General features: G+C 38.6%; 1 protein-coding gene across 3 annotated transcripts in view; it reads left to right on the top strand.

The window, feature by feature from the left end:
- Nucleotides 1-22973, top strand: part of LOC141493391 (maestro heat-like repeat-containing protein family member 1) — an 86438-nt gene that overhangs the window by 21617 nt on the left and 41848 nt on the right. For 2 of the 3 annotated variants that reach the window (XM_074194665.1, XM_074194664.1), the window contains exons 8-19: nt 582-680; nt 1522-1597; nt 2295-2405; nt 8699-8772; nt 12317-12433; nt 12703-12747; nt 13349-13493; nt 14195-14238; nt 14501-14660; nt 15807-15859; nt 16431-16544; nt 17835-17954. In XM_074194665.1, coding sequence (XP_074050766.1) covers nt 582-680; nt 1522-1597; nt 2295-2405; nt 8699-8772; nt 12317-12433; nt 12703-12747; nt 13349-13493; nt 14195-14238; nt 14501-14660; nt 15807-15859; nt 16431-16544; nt 17835-17954 — 1158 coding nt within the window. The remainder of the gene's footprint in view (nt 1-581; nt 681-1521; nt 1598-2294; nt 2406-8698; nt 8773-12316; nt 12434-12702; nt 12748-13348; nt 13494-14194; nt 14239-14500; nt 14661-15806; nt 15860-16430; nt 16545-17834; nt 17955-22973) is intronic. The other variant, XM_074194667.1, reaches the window with a different exon arrangement.

A 22973-nucleotide genomic window follows, 5' to 3' on the forward strand; every position in this document is an offset into this window, starting at 1 on the left:
GGTTCAAACTGAAAAAGTTTTGTAGAGTAGTTGAAAGGAATGGTCTTCTGTCTTTTAAATATTGCTTGCTATCTTTGACAATACTTAGATAAAAGGATGAGATAGGCGTGATTTCCTAACTCCATTCTTTTCTATCAGAAAACCATCTATTAAGCATTTACTGTGTATGGGTCATTCACTAGACACCTGAGCAACTCAAAAGATTTTCTTAAAACTTTTCCATACTACTATGGAGCTTTTAATCTAGTAAGAATATAATAGACCTGAGACTTGGAAAGGACTTCAGAGATCACTTAGTTTCACCCATATTTGAACAAGTGGCCATTCAGTTTTTGCTTGCAGACCTCCAATGAGGAAATCACTTGACTGCCTTTGCCAGCTCATTGCATTTTTGTAATGTTTCAAAATCTTAAATTGATGCAATCATCCAGCAATCCTAAATCGACCTCTCTGCAATATAATAATAATAATAATAAATGGCATGTGAGAAGTAGATTATTAAGGGCCAAAGTGCTTCATGAATTCAGAGGGGGAAGTAACTAGTTATAGATTTAGAGTTCTGACTCTACCCTTCCATATAGTGTCTTTCCCAGCTTCTGGAAGCTTTGGCTGTCAGCGGATCTGGCGGTAAGAATATGGCATCAAAGTTGGATGACCTTGTTGTGCTGTTGTGTCCACAGGTGAGTTCTATGAATACCAAGGAATCTGAACCCCTTGAATCTCTATGATCCCCATCTCCTTGGAGATAGTGACCTTTCAAAGAAATCCAGTCTATACCAGACCTTTGTGTCATTTGCCATTATGTTTGTGATCCTTGGGACTTCTTGACTAGATAAATACATGGTTTCTATGGAGATGTACTGGAATCCCTCCCCAAGCTAAGTTGGACAAATTCCCATGAGGCCAGACTTGGTAGGATTTTCAGTGGTGGAAAGCCATTGCTACTTTTTCCAGCACTGGGAAAAAATTACAGAAAGACCACATCATTCCACAGGAAAATGTTCAGTTTTCCTGGAATAGAAGGGGATATTTTACTCACAATGTGGGGAGGAGAGAAATGATTAGATTTCCCCTATTATTCAACTCACTCAGTTCAGTGAAATCAAGCACCTGGTGAGTGCCAGGCTTTGTGAAAGATGCTAATAACAGAGATGAGCACCACCTTCAAGGAGAAGAGAGCACAGGTTTCCTTGTTTGGCACTGGATGTCTAGGGAATCTTCTTGGGAATGGAGCTTTCTTTTTTCCCCATGACTGTCCCCTTTGTCCCTTGTTCTTTGCTTTAGTTCTCCTCTCACTGCTAAGAAGAAAAATTCTTTACAGAAATCCTCTGAGCTGGCTTATCCCATTGTGTAGATGAGGAAAATTAAGTCAAAAAAGTGTGGAGATTTGCCAAAGCTTTCCCAGCTAGCATGTGCGGAGACATGGGTATAACCAAACATCAATGCTCTCTTCATAACAGTGGATTTCTTCCCATGACATGTGTTCTGCTATCTTCCTCCAAAACATTTTTCCTTTCATAGGTGAATTGGAAAATCAGAGCAGATTTACAGTTGTTTCAGAACCACAAAATGGCCCTGAAGTCCTTCCATACAATGAGTAAGAAGGTCCCTTGGCCTGAGCTAATCAATGTGGGGTGGGGTGGCTGGAGGGAGGGAGCTATATGGGTCATGAATAGCCACCTTCATTTCTGCCTAGCCCTGAAATTGCCAAGGTAAGGTCACATAGATGTGCAGAAAGTGCAGTTGATGCATAATATTTCTATCCTTATGGATAGATTGCCCAAATCTGAGGTTCAGAGTACCAGCTTTGCATAGTATGAATTCAAAGTATCTAGAAATACCCCTTCAGCTATCTCTGTTCCTTTTCCCTAGTTTCTTTCTGGTCCCTGTAATAGTCTTCCAGAGATGGTCTAAGTCCAGAGAAACTGAGATATAATTCCAATAATGATAAAGATAAAGACTATTTGACATAATTAGGCAATGATGTTTGGGAAGAAAAATGGGTTAGGGTTAGTCCCTGCCAATGATCCTACTTTTTCTGCAACAAGTTAGCATGTGGTAAACAATTAGAGGCAGCATAGTATTTATAAAAGAGGCTGAGAATTAAAAAATCAGAAAACTTGGTTTCAAATTCCAGCTTGTTTATTTATTTTCTGTGTGACTGAACAAACTGCTTTGCTTTTCTGGGCCTCAGTTTTTCCATTTAAAAAATGAAGGGGCTGGACTAGATGACTTCTAGGCTCTTTCCCATTCTAATACCTAATTTGTCCTCTTGAATTTTCTTCCTCTGTTAGCACGACTATACCATAGTAAGATGGTCAAGTTGTTCCTGAGCATCATGAACTGCAAGGATATACCCAAGGTCATATTAGGACTCCAGATTTTCAGAGATGTATTCCAGGAAGGTGAGTATAGTCAGAGGGGATGGGAAGTTCTGGGTCTAATAGAGTTCTTTCTTATCAAAAGCAACATGGTGGAGTAGTCTTGGAGCTCTAATTCTATCTGTGAGAGCTTGGGCAAGTCATTTATATCTGGGCTTCAGTTTACTTGTCTGTACAAGGGGGATGATAATACTTGGCCCTCTCTAATTCATAGGATGGTGGTGAGGTTTAAATAAGATATAATGAAAGCAGATTGTAAGATATTATTATTATTATTATTCAATGAACAACTATGTGAGTGCTGGATGTTCAAGGGAAGATATAGCTTTTAAATTTCAGTAAAAGAGGAATAAAGAAAGAGGACCCACAGGTTCTGTAAGAGCATGTAGTAAGTGGTAGAAGTGTAGTAGTGATCAGTGACAATGTGGGACAGTTATTTGTGTATTCATACAGAAAAAGAAACATGACAAGTAACAGGAGGAATACAAAAGCATATGATACACTTCTCTCCTGGATCTTTTCAGTCTCTTTTGCTGGATCAATATCTATTCATCTCTTGTTTCTTTACTGGGTATGATTGAAAAGTGTAGCCTTGGGACCTTTCTGATTCTCTCTACACCCTTTCTTTTGGTGATCTTAGCTTCCAGGAGTTTGATTATCATCCTGATGCAGATAACTTCCAAATATGTCAATATAAACACATATGTTCAGTCCTAATTTCTCTGAAATCTAATCCCAGAATTTCAGCTATCTATGGACATCTCTGCCTGGATGTCACATTGGCATTCACATATCCAAAATAGTACAATTTATTAACTTCACCCCAAGTCTATCCCTCCTCCAAACTGATTTCTGTTGAGAGGGTTGCCATTCTTCTCTTTTGTAACCTCGAATCACTCTTCATCATTCATAGTTGATCTGTTGCTGAGTCTTATTAGTTTGATCACATAATATTCTTGTCTCTTTTTTCCATTCACACTATTTCATCCCCTTAACACTAATCACAAGAACAAGTGTAAAAAACCTCTTAATTATTCTGTTTCCAGATCTCCAATCCTCCATCAGTACTTCTGTCCAAATTATCTTAAAGCATTGATTTGATGATATTGCTCTCTAAAATCTCCAGGGGTTCCCAATTGTCTCAAGTATAAACTATTAATTCTTCAATTTGGTATTTTTACAATAGGTATCCTGTTTACTCTTCCAGACTTTAAAAAAGTATTCCCTTTTATGCATTCTAAGTACAAACCAAATTGACCTTCTAAACTTAGTCTTTCCTAAACTTTTTGGATCTCCTTCTTAGATCATCCCATTGACTAACATGTACTTTCTTTTTTTCTGTACAACCACAGAAGTTTCTAAAAAGTCTTAGCTTCTTTCAAGGCTCAGCTCAGGTGTGCTCTCCATTTGGAAACCTTCAAGAGTGTTCACTCCCTCTTCAAATTATTTTGAATTTACTTATCTTGTAAACAAGAGTGCAATTCCTCATTAGAATATGGGCCCCTTGAAGGAAATAATTAATTGTAATTTTGGACTCTATATTCTGATTCCCTTAACCTTTTGGCGGGGGGTAGAGTGGGAAAGGGTGGTGGTTCTGATTTGTGATTTCATAAATGTACTGAGTTACCTGATGAAAAAAACTCCTACTGAGATCAGCAAGGATTCCAGGGGCCCTTAAACACCCCAAGGTCACAACCAGCAAGTACAATAGAATTTGAACCTAGGTAATCATGATATTTGAGCCTGGATCTTTATTCACTAAACTATCCATTCACCTGTCTTAAACATAGTGTTTAATAAATCTGTGTGGAGCTTTTGTTGAATTACAACTATATTGTATTATACTGCAAAGGAAGGGATGACATGATGTGCAGAAGATGGCTATTAGTAAGAAATGTGAAAGTGATATTGGTGGAAGAGTTGATTGACCAGTTATGCCATTTGGAAGATAAAATAGAACTTCAGAGAGTATTAGCAAACTGGGTCTTTTGAAAAAAAATTATATCAATATTATTTCTCTATAGAGCTTCCACTCCCATGTTTCCCCTAAACCTCTTTTATTCAAATAAAAACAGTAAAACAAAATTGAATAATTCAACAATTTGACACACTGAACACCATAATCATTTGACCTATGAATGAAATATTTGTCTTTGTATTTATTCTATCATTTTTATTTATATTCTTGTGGAGATTGTATATATTATTAATCTTTTGCTTACTTCATGTAAGTCTTCCCATATTTCTCTGAATCCCTCATGTTCATTGTTTCTTAATGTCACAAAAAATTCCATTCTATTCATATACTACAATTTGTTCATCCAATCTCCAGTTGATGATAATTTACTGTTTATAGGTGGGCTTTTTTTTGCTACTTAAAAAAAGAAAAATACAAATACTATACTGTTTTAAGCACAAGTTTGCCAGAAATAATATTATTTAACATTGATATCCAAACTTGGATATATTCTAGTTTGTCCAAACTGTCTAAATTAGCATTTTCCCCTCTCACCCTTCCATTCTTCCATGTATTCCCTCTCTACCAAGGCAATTTTGGTAATATAGGAATATTAAAGAAGAAAAATCACAATATGTTAAAATATTATGTTTTGAGGTTAGCCCCAAAAAGTTTCAAGTTGACATTCTGGAACAAAAGTCTCTTTATAGTTGTCAATCTTCAGCTAGGACTACTTTTGGATTCTTTCTTTGACCACAGCCTTAAGGCCTGAAAGTGTCCTCTCTTTGATCAATGTATGTGTGTATATATATATATATATATATATATATATATATATATATATATATATATAATATTTAATTTTTGCAAGGCCATGGGGGTTAAGTGGCTTGCCCAAGGCCACACAGCTAGGTAATTATTAAGTGTCTGAAGCCAGATTTGAACTCAGGTACTCCTGACTCCAGGGCTGGTGCTCTATCCACTGTGCCACCTAGCTGCCCCCTCTGATCAATAGTATAATACTTTCTGATTAGCAAAGAGGACACTTCCCTGGAATGAAAAAGGGAGCACTTTCTTTGGGTTAGTCATAGGTTTGAGGGGATGGGGAAGGCAATGATTTTAAAGGGATATAAGTTATTGTTTGTCCTTCGGGAAGAAGATCATGAAATCAGGAAAATGATGCCATCACATGCATGTGAATTAAATTTGAAGTGAGGAGGTGCTGTCATCAGGCTCACTTTTTCCTCCCATCATCTTGAGTTCAGTGGCCAAATATGGAGCAGAATAACTGAAGATGGCTCTGGATTTGAGGAAATCAAGGTTAATTAACTTGCCCAAGATCAAACAATAATAATAATAATAATGTTTATTTTTCATTTTTGAAGAAGACCATGACATCAGGGGAGTGATACTGATGCAATCACATGAATTGGATTTGAGTGAGGGGGTGCTGTGCTAAGTCATCAGCCTCATTTCTCTTCCAGAGCTATCTGGGTTCAGTGGCCAGATGAGAATCAGGATGATTGGAGATGGTCCTGGATGTGGGGAAATCAGGGTTAAGTGACTTGCCCAAGGTCACACAGCTACTAGTAAGTGTCTGAGGCTGGAGTCAAACTCCTGTCCTCCTGACTTCAAGGCCAGTGCTTTATACACTGTACCACCTGGTAAGTGTCTAAGGTCAGATTTGAACTTAGATCCTTCTGACTCCAAGTTGGTGCTCTATCCATTGCAGAATCCTAAATAAGAAGAGACAAAATGTTCTTTGTTCAAAGTGTGGTTACTTGATCGTAATCCATTTCCCAGATTTTAGCTTTTGTCCTCAGAATTCTATACACTTTCCTAAAGAGAATAGTCTAGAAAGAATTTTTGGTTGAAGAAAATATCATTTCTTACTATTTTCAGTTGAACTGAAAGGAGGTTTTTAATATACTTTCATGTTTAACACAAAAAGTGCTATATGAATATTTTGGCACATGTGAGGCTTTTTTAAACTTTGACTTCATTTTTATACATGGTTTTAAGACTTGTCTATGACTTTATTTTTATTTAATTGGGCAAACAGTACCCTGAAAAAGCTATATGCTCATCAGTTCAGGCAATCAAACTTTATTGACTATTCATCAGTACAAATATCAGGTTGTTTTAGGAACAAGGCACCAAGCCTTGTACCAGGACCAATGAACAATTCCACCAGCAGTTTTTTAATATACCTGTTTTCCCATAACTCATATAGCATTTGTCTTTTTCCTTTTTTTGTCAACTTTACCAATCTAATGGGTATGAAGAGTACCTCAAGAGTTTTTAAATTTGCGTTTATATGATTATTAATGATTAAAATTTTTTCCGTGTAGTTATTGATAGCTTGGATTTTTTCTCTCTGAAGCTGTTTGTTCATATTCTTTGAACATTTATCAATTAGGAAATATTATCCTTATATATGGTCAGTTCCTGATATATGCTGGAAATGATAACTGTTATAAATGACCCATAATAATACAAACTTAGCCTGGAGTGTTTGAACAGCTTTTATTAATTGATTAGCATTCCTGTAGGAACAGTAAATTTCCCCCTTGGGAAAAAAAGCCTTGATAATGTTCAAATTGATATATAATTTTTTTTTTGGTAAGACAAATGGGGTTAAGTGGCTTGCTAGGTAATTATTAAGTATCTGAGACTGGATTTGAACCCAGGTACTCCTGACTCCAGGGCTGGTGCTTTATCCACTGCACCACCTAGCCACCCCAAATTTTATATATAATTTGAGAGGCTCTCTCTTCCCCTCCAAATCAGTCATTTCTGAATCATCAGGGTTACAATCTAGTCGAGAAACCCATCCCATACCACTCCTTAATATGTTCCCCTTCCCTGTTCATATAATGCATGTTATGCTAATGAGCATTAATCTTCATAGGGAGTGTGCAAATTACTATGTATGAAACAATTATGCAAGCACCCTTATATAAGGTCAGGGACCTTAGGTCAATCTGGACTAGTTGGAGCCTGCTTCAGTCTAATCTCAGGTCTGGCATCTTTAGGTGGGGTTGGAAGACTTCTCCCAGTTCAGTGACTGGTTGGGGTCAATTCCTTTATTTACCCTTTTGTCTTATTCCCACATTGCTGCATGTAGGTTTTGTGCCTTTCAGTCTAATCCAAAACCATAGACAGACCCCAGTCTTTGTATATCTTTAACTAATAGCCTCCTCTTTCACCCTCTGAAAACCAAACACTCAGGGATTTCTCACAATAACTTTGATAGACAATTGCATCAGATTATTTTTCCCTGTTTACATGCTTCTCTTCTAATTTTAACTAAATTGGTTTTGTTTGTGCAAAAAACACTTAATTTTATGTAATCAAAATTGTTCATTTTTTATTTCCTGTGATCCTTCTTTTTTTCTTGTTTGTTCATGGACTCTTTACCTATCCAGAGATCTGACAGATAATTTCTTCTACTTTTCTCTAGTTTGTTTAAAATGTCGCTCTTTTTGTCTAAATCACATGTCTGTTTGGAACTTCTCTTGATATATGATGTGAAATGAAATGTTGGCCTACACCCTGTTTTTGTCAAACTCTTTGCCAGTTTCACCTATACACACACACACACACACACACACACACACACACACACACACATATGGAAGTTAGACAATAAGACAATAAGTTAGACAATATATATTCAAATAGTGAATTATTGCCCCAGTAAGTGAAATCTTTGGGCTTATCACTTAGGCTACTGTGCCCATTTGTTTCTATATATTGTGTGCCTAATCTATTCCATTGATCAACCTTTGATTCCTACTCAGGACCCAATTGTTTTTAATGATTTCAACTTTTGCAGTATAATTTGAGAACTGACCCTCTTCCTTCCCACATGAGGGGATGATGGGGAACCACTGAGACCCAGGAGGATATATGATTAATGCCATTATAGAAGTAAAAGATTAAAGCTATTAGAGACTTTAGAAATCTTATTGTCTCTAACTTTCTCATCTAACACATGGGTAAACTAAGCTTGAAAGTGACTTGCACAATACATAACTATATACATACCTATAATCTTATCTATTTAAATTTTAGCTATTATTATATAGGTAGTTAGTAGCAGAGTTGGAATTTGAACTCAGATCTTTTGACTCCAATGAAATACTCTATCAGTCTGAATTGTGTTATGTATATTACTTCTTCACTTCTTCAAGACAGATGTGTGGCAGTGGGGCCAGGGAGAAGACAAGTTGGCCTCTACAAGAGTAAATTTTGAAGACCAAGGTTCTCAACCTGGAATTTTCTTATTTGCTTATCTCCCTGGACAATGGAAGAAGGGAAGATGTTGAGTACTATTTTGAATTGATCTTTCTTTTAGTACCCCAGACCATGGAACTAAAGGTTGAAGTGTTGAAGACGGTTATAAATTTAATTACAGAAGACTCCAAACCAGTGAGTATTGAAGCAGAGAATGGGGCTAGGAGGGTAGTTGAGAATAGATTCTGAAGATGGGGTTGTGGAGAGAGAGAGCAATCTATCAGGTTTGAAGAGATTGTTGGGGAGGAGTATGGGGCTATCTAAGTCAATCTTAAGGTTTTATTCTTGGTTTGGATTTGTCTACTTCCCAACATCTGAAGCAGGTTCAAGAAGTTGTTATCCAAGGTGGAAGAAAGATGATGACTGGAGAATCAGTTAACAAATAAATTTACTAAGAATTTACCATATTCATTCATTACTATATTCATATAAGCATTGTGCTGGGTGTTTTATAGGATATAGGAGCTGTCAAACTGGAGCAATAAGATATGCACTCATGAAAATATAGGAATACAAAAACAATCCATAGATACCATGACAGTTTGGACTTGGATGGTTAGGAAAGAATTTGTCTCTTTGATCATTCCGTTTTTCTCATCAGTCTCTCACTATGTCCTGAGTCAGTCCCTTATGTCTACAAACATTCTCAGATCTCCCCATCCTTAAAAAACAGACTTTCACCTGATCTAGTGAACCCCTCCTACCATCATCATCATCATGAGCATTAACATTTTCTGTCTCTTTGTCTCTGTTTCTGTCTCTGTCTCCTTTTATAGTCAAATTCTTAGAAAAAAAGCTGACTACACTTATTACCCCTCACTCTATTCTCAACTCCTTATAGTACTGTGGCCCCACAGCTTGACTGAAATTGGTCTTTCTGGGATTACCAGTGATCTCTTGTTAAATTCAATGGTGTTTTCTTAGTTTGTGTCATTTTTGACTTCTCTGCAGCTTTTGACACTATATGTCACCCCTTGCTCCTGGATATATATGCATTCCCTCAATATGACCAGAATAGACGATTCATTATCTAACCTCCTAAATCTTTTCTTCCTCCAAACTTTTCTATAGTTGTTGAGGGAATCTCCATCCTTTAAGTCACTGAGGTTTGCAACTTCAGAGTCATCCTTAATTCTTTTTTTTATTAAAGATTTTATTTTGAGTTTTGCAATTTTTCCCCTAATCTTACTTCTCTCTCCCACCCCCACAGAAGGCAATTTGCTAGTCTTTACACTGTTTCCATGTTGTACATTGATCCAAATTGAGGGTGATGAGAGAGAAATCATATCCTTAAGGAAGAAACATAAAGTATAAGAGATAGCAAGATCAGACAATAAGATATAAGTTTTTCCCTCCTAAATTTAAGGTAATAGTCCTTGGTCTTTGTTCAAACTCCACAGTTCTTTTTCTGGATACAGAGGGTATTCTCCATTGCAGACAGCCCCAAATTGTCCTTGACTGTTGCACTGATGGAATGAACGAGTCCATCAAGATTGATCATCACCCCCATGTTGCTGTTAGGGTGTGCAGTGTTTTTCTGGTTCTGCTCACCTCACTCAGCATCAGTTCATGCAAATCCCTCCAGGCTTCCCTGAATTCCCATCCCTCCTGGTTTCTAATAGAACAATAGTGTTCCATGACATACATATACCACAGTTTGTTAAGCCATTCCCCAATTGAAGGACATTTACTTGATTTCCAATTCTTTGCCACCCAAACAGGGCTGCTATGAATATTTTTGTACAAGTGATGTTTTTACCCCCTTTTTATCATCTCTTCAGGGTATAGACCCAGTACTGGTATTGCTGGATCAAACATCCTTAATTCTTAACACTTTCTCACCACCACCTGTCTCCACTACCATATCTAAACTATTTCTAAGTCTTGTCAGTTCGATATCTACAACATTTCTAATATCTATCTCCTCTCTCTGCTCTCATAACCAACATCCCTTATCACTATTCACTTGGACTATTGTGTTGTTGTTGTTGTCATTTAATCATATGCAACTCTTTATGAACCCATGGTTTTCCTGACAAAGTTACTAGAGTGGTTTGATATTTCCTTCTCTAGTGGATTAGGGCAAACAGAGGTTAAGTAACTTATCCAGGGTCACATAACTAGTAAGTGTCTGAAACTGAATTTGAAATCATATCTTTCTGACTCCAGGTCCAGCACTCTATCCACTGAGTTTCCTTTTGTTACTGTTGGGGGGAGAAGAAAGGGATCTCATTTTTAGATATCTAAAAATCCTTTGAGGGGCGGCTAGATTGGTACAGTGGATAGAGCACTGGCCCTGGAGTCAGGAGGACCTGAGTTCAAATGTGACCTCAGACACTTAATAATTCCTAGCTGTGTGGCCTTGGGCAAGCCACTTAACCCCATTTGCTTTAAAAAAAACCCCTAAAAATGGGGAAAAAAATCCTTTGCTTCCTTCAAGGTGCCACTCTGGTGCCACTGTCCATCCCCCAAATGGTTCGTTCTCATTCTCCCTCTCTCTCTCTCTCTCTCTCTCTCTCTCTCTCTCTCTCTCCCTCTCTCTCTCTCTCTCTCTCTCTCTCTCTCTCTCTCTCTCCCTCTCTCTCTCTCTCTCTCTCTCCCTCTCTCCCTCTCTCCCTCTCCTTCCTAAAATTATCCTATATTTATTTATTTACCTGTTGCATTCCTCAGGATATTGGGAGCCCTTTGAGGATAGGTAGTTTTTCATTCTTTTTCTTTATATGCCCCAGAGTTTAATCGAAAGAGAAAGATAGATTTGAGATAGGCTTTGAAGGATAAGGAACAATTCTGACAATAGGATTTTGAGCAGGGCGGTGGTTTGGAGAGCTAGTGAAAATTCTAGACAAAAGCAATAGTATGAACAAAATCACAGAGGAGTACAGAAACAGGTTTGGAGGGCAGTGAATAGGCCATTTTGACTAGAGCTGAGCACATGTAGGAAGACGGTGAGAAAGCAGGAAAAGTAGTTTCTAATCAAAACTGAGGAGACCTTGGAATAGTATTATTAGGGTATTAGGGTATTAGGTATATAGTATTAGGGTAAGGAATTTGGTCCTTATTATAAAGAATCAAGTCCCACTTAATTTCTAAGGGAAAAGCTAAGGTCCTAAGAACTCCTTAGTTTTCCATTAAAGTTGTGAATGAGTATCTTTTTGGGACCCAGGTTCTTCCCCCTGATCTATCCCCCAGCCCCAAACTTGGAGATCATGAGGAGAAGAATTCTTTTTTTTTTTTTTTTTTTTTAGGTTTTTGCAAGGCAAATGGGGTTAAGTGGCTTGCCCAAGGCCACACAGCTAGGTAATTATTAAGTGTCTGAGGCCAGATTTGAACCCAGATACTCCTGACTCCAGGGCCAGTGCTTTATCCACTACACCACCTAGCTGCCCCAAGGAGAAGAATTCTTTACAGTAGTAGGGTGGGTAAGGGCCTAGGTTTACCACTTAGGTATTCCTAGAGGCTGGTATAAGAAGGAATGTATTTAGGCCTCCAAGAGAGTGATCAGAGGGAACCTGAACCATTGGATAAGCCAGGCAAAAAATCTATTAGAACTAGTATTTAGGAAATTTGGGCTTTGATGCTAAAACATCATATGATGAGTCATAAGATACCTCTGACCCTCAGTTCCTCATCTTTAAAATCTTCAAAGGTTTTAATGTTCCATAAGTGTATGTCCTTACAGGTACGCATGCCTCTACTACAATTTATTGAACAACTAGGTGTCTGTAACTACTTCACTCTACAGCAAGGAAATGTGCTCATTAAATATCTCATCAGATTCAGTGAGATTGAATCCACAGTAAGTCGGGGAAGGGTGAGAACTGGGTTGTAAGGGGGCCATGTAGTGGGGAAAGGGCAAGAATTGGACTTGCAAAAGAGCTTTAAGGAGATAGGATAGCATTGGGATCATATGGAATGAGAGGCAGGCTCAGATTATGGGGTGGATCCTAAAATGCTTTGGATAGCCTCTGGACTCAGAAATATCAGCATTTAGCTCAGTCACTGACAAAGGGAGAGAAAAGTATTGAAATACTGGTGTTGACTTTTCTTTTTTCTCATTTCCTTCAGAGTGATGAGGAAATTCGGGATTTGGCCATCAGTATCCTACATCTGGTATATAGATTCCTGAGGCAAAGAAAGATGCTTCCCCCTCTTCTAGGCTCCATTTAATTTACCCCTCAAGCTATGTCTTCTGCATAGCATTTCTCCAATGCTAAGGGGCTTCCCCAAGAATTTCACTTACTCTTGGAATCTCACCTATTTTTGGCTTTACTGGCTGTTCTGCCTGTGAGGCCTTGGGGTTGGGACCCCCCTACCACCAAGGTGATAGAATAACCTCCTGCCCCAGGGATTTTCATATTTCATGTCCCTAAATGAAAGGGAGGGCTATTTCTGCTCTTTGTGGATAAGATAACCGTCCTGATATCTCAGCAGGAAATTTCTCTGACCCTCCTCTTGTCCTCAATCAGATGCAGTCTGAGAGTCTTAGCACACCTCCCAAATATAGTATGGGAGGAGGAGAGGGCTGAATTCTAGTTCACTCTCACTCTCCCTTGTTCCTTCTCCCCATTATCTCCCCATCATAGAGGCACAAGATGCTGGTGCTGGGAGCATGATGCTCTCAGCCCCCTGGAGAGGCGATGTTGGTAAGGACTGCAGAGAGCAGCCTGGCAACTAAAACTCGTGTTGATACATGTATTTTATGTCTTCCTAGGTGCCCCTGCCCAGGTTGATATATTTGTTGTGTCAGCCTACAAGTCCCATGGTGTTTATAACCCTCTGCAGAACTGCCACCAACATTGCAATGAAGGCTCAGGCCTTGAACCAAGCACTGTATCTTAGCAGCTACCATCTTCAATGTGAGTTGAAGGCATTGAGTTTTCATCAGGGGAGGGAGGGAGGGAGGGATGGAGAGAGAGAGAGAAGGTGGGGGGAGACACAGACAGAGTCAGATAGACAGAGACAGAGACAGATATAGAGACAGGCACACAAAGAGACAGAAAGATAAGGGAGAGAGACAGGAAGAGAAAGAAGGTGTGTGTGTGTGTGTGTGTGTGTGTGTGCATGAGAGTGAGAGTGAGGATAGATAGATAGAGAGAGAGAGAGAGAGAGAGAGAGAGAACTTGGAAATGTAGGTATGTAGGTATGGGGGCCTGGAGAAAACATGAGGTGGGAACCTTGGTGTCAGCTTTATTCCTTGGTAAGGAGGCCAATGAGAACACAAGATCAGAGCCAGAGCAAGACAAAGACATGGCCCAAACTAGAGAATAAGGGGAATAGAGCACTGAGTGGTAAATAAAAATAAAGCCTAAGGATGATAAGGGTTGAACAAAGAAGGAACAACATTAAGAAATCTTTTGAGAGAACCTCAGGATGGCACCTGCCCAAGATAAAGCTTCTCTAGGGTTCCTGATACTACTTTTCTATATCATAGGTGCTTCTTATCTGTCCTTTTATCTGTGGGCTTTGTTTTGATTGGGGATGGCGGTGAACTGTGTTAGGGACCACACAACTTGACCTGGATGCCCCTGATCTTTTGTTATTATTCTCTTTTTTGTAGCCACTGTGTACCCCTCCCCTCAGTTGCTCTTTGTCAATCTTCTCGTAAGTGAAGCTATAAGTTATGGAGATGAGTACTTGGTTTGGGTCTGGATGAGGAATTGGAGGCATGGCCAAAAAGTATGGGGTATGAGTGGGGAGAGGGAACTTAAGGAAGGGGGTCTAGAAAACTAAAGGGCAGAATGTGGGAACAGGGGCTAGAATTTGAGGATCTAAGGGTTGGCCTTTTCTATATCACTATGTACATTATTTCCTTTCACGGATCATTTCTTGCTGCTCCTTCTTCCCCATCTCTCTTCCTTCCCAGATAACTTCTCTGAAGCCATATAAAGCAAAGGAATTTGGCACAACCTCCCTTTGGCTGTTGCTCGCTCTGCATCCTCTCACCTCCCTGCATCCTGTGATCCATTTCAAACTGGGCCAAGTGTGGAAAAGAGAGATTCCTGATATGATTCATATTCTGGAGAGTGAGAACAAGAGATGGAAGGACAGGGTGGGGGGGAGATTTTGGATAAAAGGAAGCCAGGGGGAAGACAGAAGAACAACCCTTGGTTGGAGGGAGGTTGGAGACATTCCCGTCCTTAGGAGACTTCCTTGTTCTTCATAAACACTAGTCCTTCTTCATAGGTTAAACATGGTTTACTACTAGAGTAGGTCAAAGCAGAGCCCAGTCAAGGCATTTTTTTGTATGCCATGGACAAGGATTGAATGTTGAACCTCTCCCAAATTAAAATATGAGTTTAATTTTACCTTCAAATAAATATCTTACCTTCAAATTATTATTAAGGGATATTACAATTTAATATATTCATAGTTGCTTATGGATAAGGTACAATAGTAAATTTAAAAGTGGTTCCAAATAATACATTTTTTCTTTGCCCAACAGCATCATCAGAAAGAGTGTACTATTTACCACTGTACTGAAAGATCCGATGATTTGTAACTCCCTGTACTCTTTGATAAGCTCTTCATTTCTATTTTCCTTTCACACAGAAATTATATCACAAAAAAACCTGATTTGCAGAAACATTTGTCATTACATTTTTGTGGGGTTGGCTTGAATAGTTAATTCTCATTAAAACTTGTTTTCCTTCTTGGCGATGTTCCATTGAAAATGCCTGGGTAGGGGTGGCTAGGTGGTGCAGTGGATAAAGCACCTGCCCTGGAGTCAGGAGTACCTGGGTTCAAATTTGGTCTCAAACACTTAATAATTACCTAGCTGTATGGCCTTGGGCAAGCCACTTAACCCCATTTGCCTTGCAAAAACATAAAAAAAAATGCCTGGGGAGTCCTTGATTCCTGACTTTGACCTGTTGTTTATACTGTGAAAACTATTTCTTAGCCTCAACTGTGTTTCAGAGGGTGGTATTTAACATTATATAATACATGCAACTGGCATATTCCCAAACACATTCTCAACATATACCAAACAGACTTTTCAGGTATCAAAAAAATTGTATTGATTAAAAGTTAAATTGTATGTTGTACCTTAGGTGGCTACCTACTTTGCTTAATCCTGGAATTAGCTCCAGATTCAATATTTCCTTGATAGATGATTCTTTGAGACTAATTTTAATGAGATGAGGTCTTCTTTTATTTTCTTTTTAATCTAGAACATACTGAAGAGGACTTTATTCAGGAGGAATGGGAGAAAAGACTACTTCTGGTGAGAAATTCCCCAGAAGATACCAGTCCCCTCTTCACATGTCTCTACCCTTTCTGAAGGATGCTCTCAGGCCCACACCTTAATCTTAACTTTTCTTTGAGGGTGACCCCTTTTAGAATGAGGCTACACTATACTGTATTGTCCCTGTCCCCAAATCTTAATCAACTCACTATTTTTTTATTATTATTATTATTATTATTATTATTATTTTGAGACAATGGAGTTAAATGATTTTCTTGGGATCACACAGTTAGTAAATGTCTGAGATTGGATTTGAATCAGGGCCTCTTCATTACATGATTGGTGTTCACCCTCTATCCACTGTGCCACCTAGCAGCCCCTCACTCTTTTATTCAATCCCTGTTTTCATCCTATCCTCCTCCTTATGTTTTCAAGCCCTATCTAACCTATTCTCCTGGGTCTTACTGTTATTAACCTAGGCTTTGCCCCATTCTCCAGCTCCTATCTCCATCCTTCTAGGTTCAGCCCTCAGACTTGTCACTATTTTTCTCTTTCTACTCTGTGAATGACCGCTCCCTGCCTGTTTTGTGTTTACTTCCCATTCCCTAAGTTTTCAAGTTATACTTTGCTGGCCATCAATAATGACTGCTGGCTGAAGGATCTCATTAAAGTGATATTTGAGAAGATCCACAGCTTCAAGTGGTTTCAACAGAAGGAGGAGAAGGTACACATACCTGTCTTAAGGGAGTTAGGATATGCCTGGAGAGCATAAGAAAAGTAGGGGCATCCAGGAAGAAAGTAAGTGACTTCTTGAGTTCCAAAGACTTAAAAAAAAGGAGGAACAAGCAGCAGAGCAATGACAGCAGTAGTAAAGGTATCAGTAGTGGTAAAAATGATCTTTTCATTCATATCCACTATCTCAGTGGAGACTTACAACACTGTGAATGAAGCAGACTGGACAGGTGCCACTTCCATTTTACAGGTAAGGAAACTAAAGCCAGAGTCACTATCCAAAAGTCACAATGCAAATTAGAAGTAGAATAGAACAGGATCCAATTCTCCCAACTTCTTCCTTGTACCACATTTTTTTTTTGGCAAGGCAAATGGAGTTAAGTGGCTTGCCTAAGGCCACACAGCTAGGTAATTATTAAGTGTCTGAGACTGGATTTGAACCCAGGTACTCCTGACTCCAGGGCCAGTGCTTTATCCACTGTGCCACCTAGCTGCCCCGACATTTTTTTTTCTAAGAGAGGTTGGATGTGACTCCAAGCTTTTTCACTGGCTATTTTTTCCCCAAGCCTAGACTTCACTGTCTCCTCATCTTTGCCTCCTACTTTACCTGGTTTTCTTCAAGTCTAAGCTAAAACCTCACCTTTTTGTAAGAAACCTTTGCTCCTTAGAGTTATTTCTTTCCTCTATTGATTATCTCCATTTTATCCTGTTTATAATAGACCAAGACCTCCTTGAAAGTCAGGGCTGCATAGCACATGGTAGGCACTTGTTGATAAGTCCCTCAGCAACCAGAGTAGGATACAGAGCTTCCTTCCTGTCCTTATCTCCTCCTGTCTTCCACGTTTTGTTCCAGACAGTGTCACACAGATCTATTTTCCTGAAGGGTGGTAAATTGAAAAGAACATTGAATTTAGAATTGGGAGATTTGAGTTAGTTAACCTCTCTGTGTACCTCAGATCTCACATCCATAAAATATTTGTATTGTAATCATGTTTAGGCTGCCTGCCTCATGGGATTATGAGGAAGGTGCTTTGTAAACTTTAAAAGGCCCCCATACTAAGGGGAATTATTACTTTTCTCTGGGACATCTTGGAACCTGATAAAGTGACAGGAGAAGAGGGGTGTGTGATGATGATGATGATGATGATGTGTGTGTGTGTGTGTGTGTGTGTGTGTGTGTGTGTGCTGAAGAGGGGTTGATAGTGGGAGAAGAGAAGGATACATATGCCTCAAATACCATTTTTGCCAAGACCCTAACCATTCCTCCCTCTTCTCCTTCCAGTCCTTCTTATACAGACTCATTGGCTATACCCTAAGGGTATCTGATGACCCTGAGTTTGTGAGTCTCATATTGGTTAATATCCTAAATAGCAGCTCTCAAGAGGAAGAATTGGAGAAAAGGGTGAGACCAGAGACCCCAGGAAGGAAGCACATGTTAAAGAATATTAGAGAGTATTAGAGCATAGAATTTTTGAATTTGTCTTCAGACAGGAGTTTATTTTTTAAATTATTGATATCATTTATTTTTACATTCCTTTCATTTTCAAGTCTATTCTTCCCCTCCTCTGCCCTTCCCAGTGTTACCATCCCTTGTTTGTTTGTTTTTTTGTACAAGGCAATGGGGTTAAGTGACTTGCCCTGGGTCACACAGATAGGTCAGATTTGAACTTGGGTCCTCCTGACTACAGGGCCAGTACTCTATCCACTGTGCCACTTAGCTGCCCTGTTACCATCCCTTGTAATAAAGGATAAATAAGAAACAAAAAGCAGTTCAGCAAAACTAATCAGGACATCAACTGTGAATGGCAAAGATTCATATCCATGATCCCTCACTTCTGCCAGGAAGGGAGGAGGATGACCCTTCTCTCTTCTCTGTGGCTAATCTTGATAATCATTCTTGTATAGCCTTCCATTTCTGTTTGGTGATGATGTTCTTCTCAACTACATTGGTCATTGTGGATGTTGGTTTCCTGGTTCTATTGATTTCCCTTTGCATCAGTTCATACTTAATCTCCCCATACTTCTCTGAATCCTTAATATTTATCATTCCCAATGACCCAGTACTATTCCATTATATTCACATATCACAGTTGGTTTAACCTTTCCCCCATCAAAGCAGCCAATGACTTTCTGCACCTTTGCTGCAGATGACGTGTTTTGCTTTTATTTATTTTTCATTAATTCATTCATTAATCAGTTAAGTTTGTTAATTTATGTTTAGAGCTTTAGTAACTTCCTTGGTTAAATAATACTTTCCCTTTCCAATCTCCCAGATAGCCAAGATTACATCATCAACAAACATGATTAAAGTGCATACCGAGGCAGTGAGGAGTAATAGGAATTCTGATTCTGAGCCTGATACTTAGAGGTTGCATGAATATAAGTTAATGATTTAGAGTTTATGAACCTCAGTTTTTCCCCCTGTAAAATTATTATCTTATATATTAAACTACTAAACTTCACAGAGGTGCCATGAGGAAAACAATATGTTGGACACTGTGAGGTGCTAAGGTACAAAAGTCCCTGTCCAGGGGCAGCTAGGTGGCACAGTGTATAGAGTACCAGCCCTGGAGTCAGGAGAACTTGAGTTCAAATCTAGCCTCAGACACTTAATAATTGCCTACCTGTGTGACCCTGGGCAAATCACTTAACCCCATTGCCTTAAACAATTTTTTTAAAAAAGCCCCTACCCTAGGGAGACTGACAGTTGGAGAGACAGACCACAGATGTGATTAGCACAATACTCATTAAATTTAATTAGATTGGACAGAAAAATAACATTTACAAGGCAGTGACAGGCCACTATGTACTAGAAGAACTTAGAAGAAAAAGGGGCAGCTAGGTGGCACAGTGGATAGAGCACTGGCCTCAGACACTTAATAGTGACCTTGAGCAAGCCACTTAACCCCATTGCCTTGCAAAAACCTAAAAAAAAAGAACTTAGAAGAATAGAGAATATGTAGAGAAGACTTAACAGGGGAGGTAGCCCTTGAACTGGACCCGAGGGATGAATAAGACTCATGTAAGCAGAGAAGAGGAAAGGGGGTATTGAATATGGCAGAAAAATATGAGCAAAGAGGCAGAAGCAGAAATATCTGGGGTGAGTCAAGGAGTATAATGAATGCATCATTTTACTAGAATGCAAAATTGTCAGAGAAGCAGGAGGGAGATTAAGTTGGAAAAGTAAATTTGGACTAGACTGTTGTTGGTTCATTATGTCTGGCTCTCCATCATCCCATTTGGTATCTTTCTTGGAAAAGATACTGGAATGGTTTGCCATTTCCTTCTCTAGCTCATTTTGCAAATCAGAAACAGAGGCAAATTGGTTTAAGTGATTTGCCCAGAATTCGAATTCAGGAAGATGAATCTTCCTCACTTCAGGTAGATGTTCTATCCATTGTACCACCTAGCTGTCCAAGACTAAGACCAGGTTATGGGGTCTTTAAAACTTGACAAAAACCCTTTCTCCAGGGACAGCAAGATGATGCAGTGAACAGAGCACTGGCTCTGAAATCAGTAGGACTTAAGTTCAAATCTAGCCTGAGACACTTAATACTTAGCTGTGTGACCTTGGGCAAGTCATTGAACAACCTCATTGCCTTGAAAAAAAAATCAAACAAACAAACCAAAAACCCTTCCTCCTCTTTTCCATATAAAAACGTTATTTGGAGGAAGCTAGGTGGCACACTGGATGGAGCACTGACCTTGGAGTCAGAAGAACCTGAGTTTAAATCCAGCCTCAGACACTTAATAATTCCCTAGCTGTGTGAGCTTGGGCAAGTCACTTAACCCCATTGTCTTGCAAAAAATAAAAAAAATAAAAACCTTATTTGACTTACATTCCAATTCTCACCTTCATTGTCTAGTACTTCACTTTGTGTCTTGTGATAGCTAGCTAATTTGATAAACTAATCTGTGTTAATACATGAATATCTACTAATGAATAAATGACTCAGTGATCCAATTGTTGAGGGTTAGTATAATGTAGACATGGTTATATAGTACTGGACTTGGAGCCCAAAAGATCTGGGTTCAAATTCTCCCATTGACATTTATTAGCTATGTGACCATTTATTTTATTTCCATGAGCCTTAGTTTCCCCATCTATAAAATTATGGAGTTGACTAGATGACTCAAGATCTTTTCCAGCTTTAGATGCATGAATATATCATTCTCTGAAAATGAGTCAATGAGGTCATTCTACCTTCTGACCAACAGAGTAGTTGTAGGGTTTTGAAAGTATTTGATACATGCTTATCTTCCTTGATTTAGGAGATTCATGCTAATCCTCCCTTTTCCTGTAGATTCAAGGTGCTCTACATTCAGGGAAGCAGTGTGGTATAGTGGGAAGAACTCTAAAGAAGGAGTCTAGAGTCTTGGGTTCTGGTTGATGTTTTTATCATCAAATATCTAATGATGGGAAGTTATCTCCCCTTGCTAAGTCTAATTTCCCTAATAGTATAATGATGTATTTGGATTAGAGAAGATCATTGAGGTCTATTCCAGTTCTGAAAATCCCTTGAGTTTAGAGCCAATCTTTACATTTTAATAGGTTTTTTTGGAGAGAGTTAACAAAGTTCCCAACCTAGGAACTATCTTCTTCTCTTCATTCTTTCCCAACCCATATAAGTACTTAGATGTAAGATTTGCTTCCTAATGTGTATACATGCACCCAAAATAAATACAAAAGGTGTTTTGGTTGAATTTTTTTAAAAAATTATTATTTTTGGTGGTTTGGGGACATCACAACTAGAACCAGGGGAATCAGAAGAGTCACCAAATTAGGTGACAGCCTCTTATCTGAGCTAGAGGCTTCATGTCAAGTGAGAAAGTGAGGAAGGAAATCATTCTAGATATAGGGGAGAACCTGGGTAAAGGCATGAGATTGGGAGATGGATTATTATGTAACAGAACAGAGCAGATTAAAAAACATCAATAACCAAATGAGCAAAGTATGTAACATTGCTTAAAGGAAACACATTTAATACTTAAGACCATAGCTAGATTGAATTAGATTGAACCTTGTTGTGAAAACCATTTGGCCAAATTTTGTCTATTATACCTTTACAACATCTCTCATATTCTCCTCCTTCTCTCCATTTATGTTCCTAATTCAGACTCTCACTAGCTCTCTCCTGGCCTAATGAAATATTTGCCTGTTTGGTCTCCCGACATCTCTCCTCTCTCCTCTCCAAACCATCCTCTAAAAGTTGTCAAAGGGAAATTCTTTAAAAGCTGATCTCACTATGTCACTCTCCTGCCTATAATTCCCTATTTCCTTTAGGATTCCATGCAAAATCTTCTAGTATTCATTTAAAACCCTTGAGAATCTGATTCTAGATGACCTTTATAAACTGATAATACATTGTTCTGTTCTTACATTTTATATTCCAACCAAACTGATTTAGTTGTGGTTCATCTGTATGTAGATGATTCCCAGGTCTATCCAGTCCTAATTTCCCTCCTAAGTTCCAGTCCCACATCTCCAGCTACCTATTGATCATATCAAGCTAGATATCCTATAGATAACTCAAAGGAAGCCATGAATTCCAAGAGGCAAAGATGAAGGAGGAAGAATTATGTTCCAGATATGGACAAGTCAAAGGTTATGAACAAGCTGTTTTCGGACAAAGAAATCAAAACTACCTATATTATATGATTAAATGCTCCTGATTAGAGAAATGTAAATTAAAACAAGACCAACACCTAATACCTATAATATAGGCTAATATGACAGAAGAGACAAATGACAACTATTGGAGGAGATTTGGAGATATAGAGACACTAATGCACTGTTGGTGGAGTTGAGAACTGATTCAACCATTCGGGCAATTTAAAACTATCCCAATGGGCTGTAAAACTTGCATACCCTTAGCTTCAACAATATGCTACTAGGTCCATATCACAGATCATGAAAAAGGGAATAGGACCCACATGTACAAAAATATTTGTAAATGGAAATTGAAGGGATGCCTATCAATGTCTGAACAAGCTGTGGTATATGATTATGATGGAATACTATTGTACTATAAAAATGATGAGCAGGATACTTTCAGTAAATTCTGGGAAGATTTATAGAACTGATACAAAGTGAAAATGAGCAGGACCATAAAAATATTATATACAGAAACAGTGAAATGAGCCATTGTGAATGACTTAGCTATTCCCAGCAATACAATGTTCCAAAACAATTCTGAAGGACTTAAAATGAAAACTATGAAAACTAGAGAATGAACTGATAAAATCTAAATGCAGATTGAAGCACACTTTTAAAAGCTTTATTTTTCTTGGTTTTTTTGACAATTTGACCAATATGAAAATAAGTCTTTCATGATTGTACATGTATAACATATCAAATTTCTTGATACCTTAATGAGGGAAGGAGAATGGCGGAAGGGGGAAAGGAAGAGAATGTGGAACT

Source organism: Macrotis lagotis, chromosome 7 (genome assembly GCF_037893015.1).
Source record: "Macrotis lagotis isolate mMagLag1 chromosome 7, bilby.v1.9.chrom.fasta, whole genome shotgun sequence".
Classification (NCBI taxonomy): Eukaryota; Metazoa; Chordata; class Mammalia; order Peramelemorphia; family Peramelidae; genus Macrotis; species Macrotis lagotis.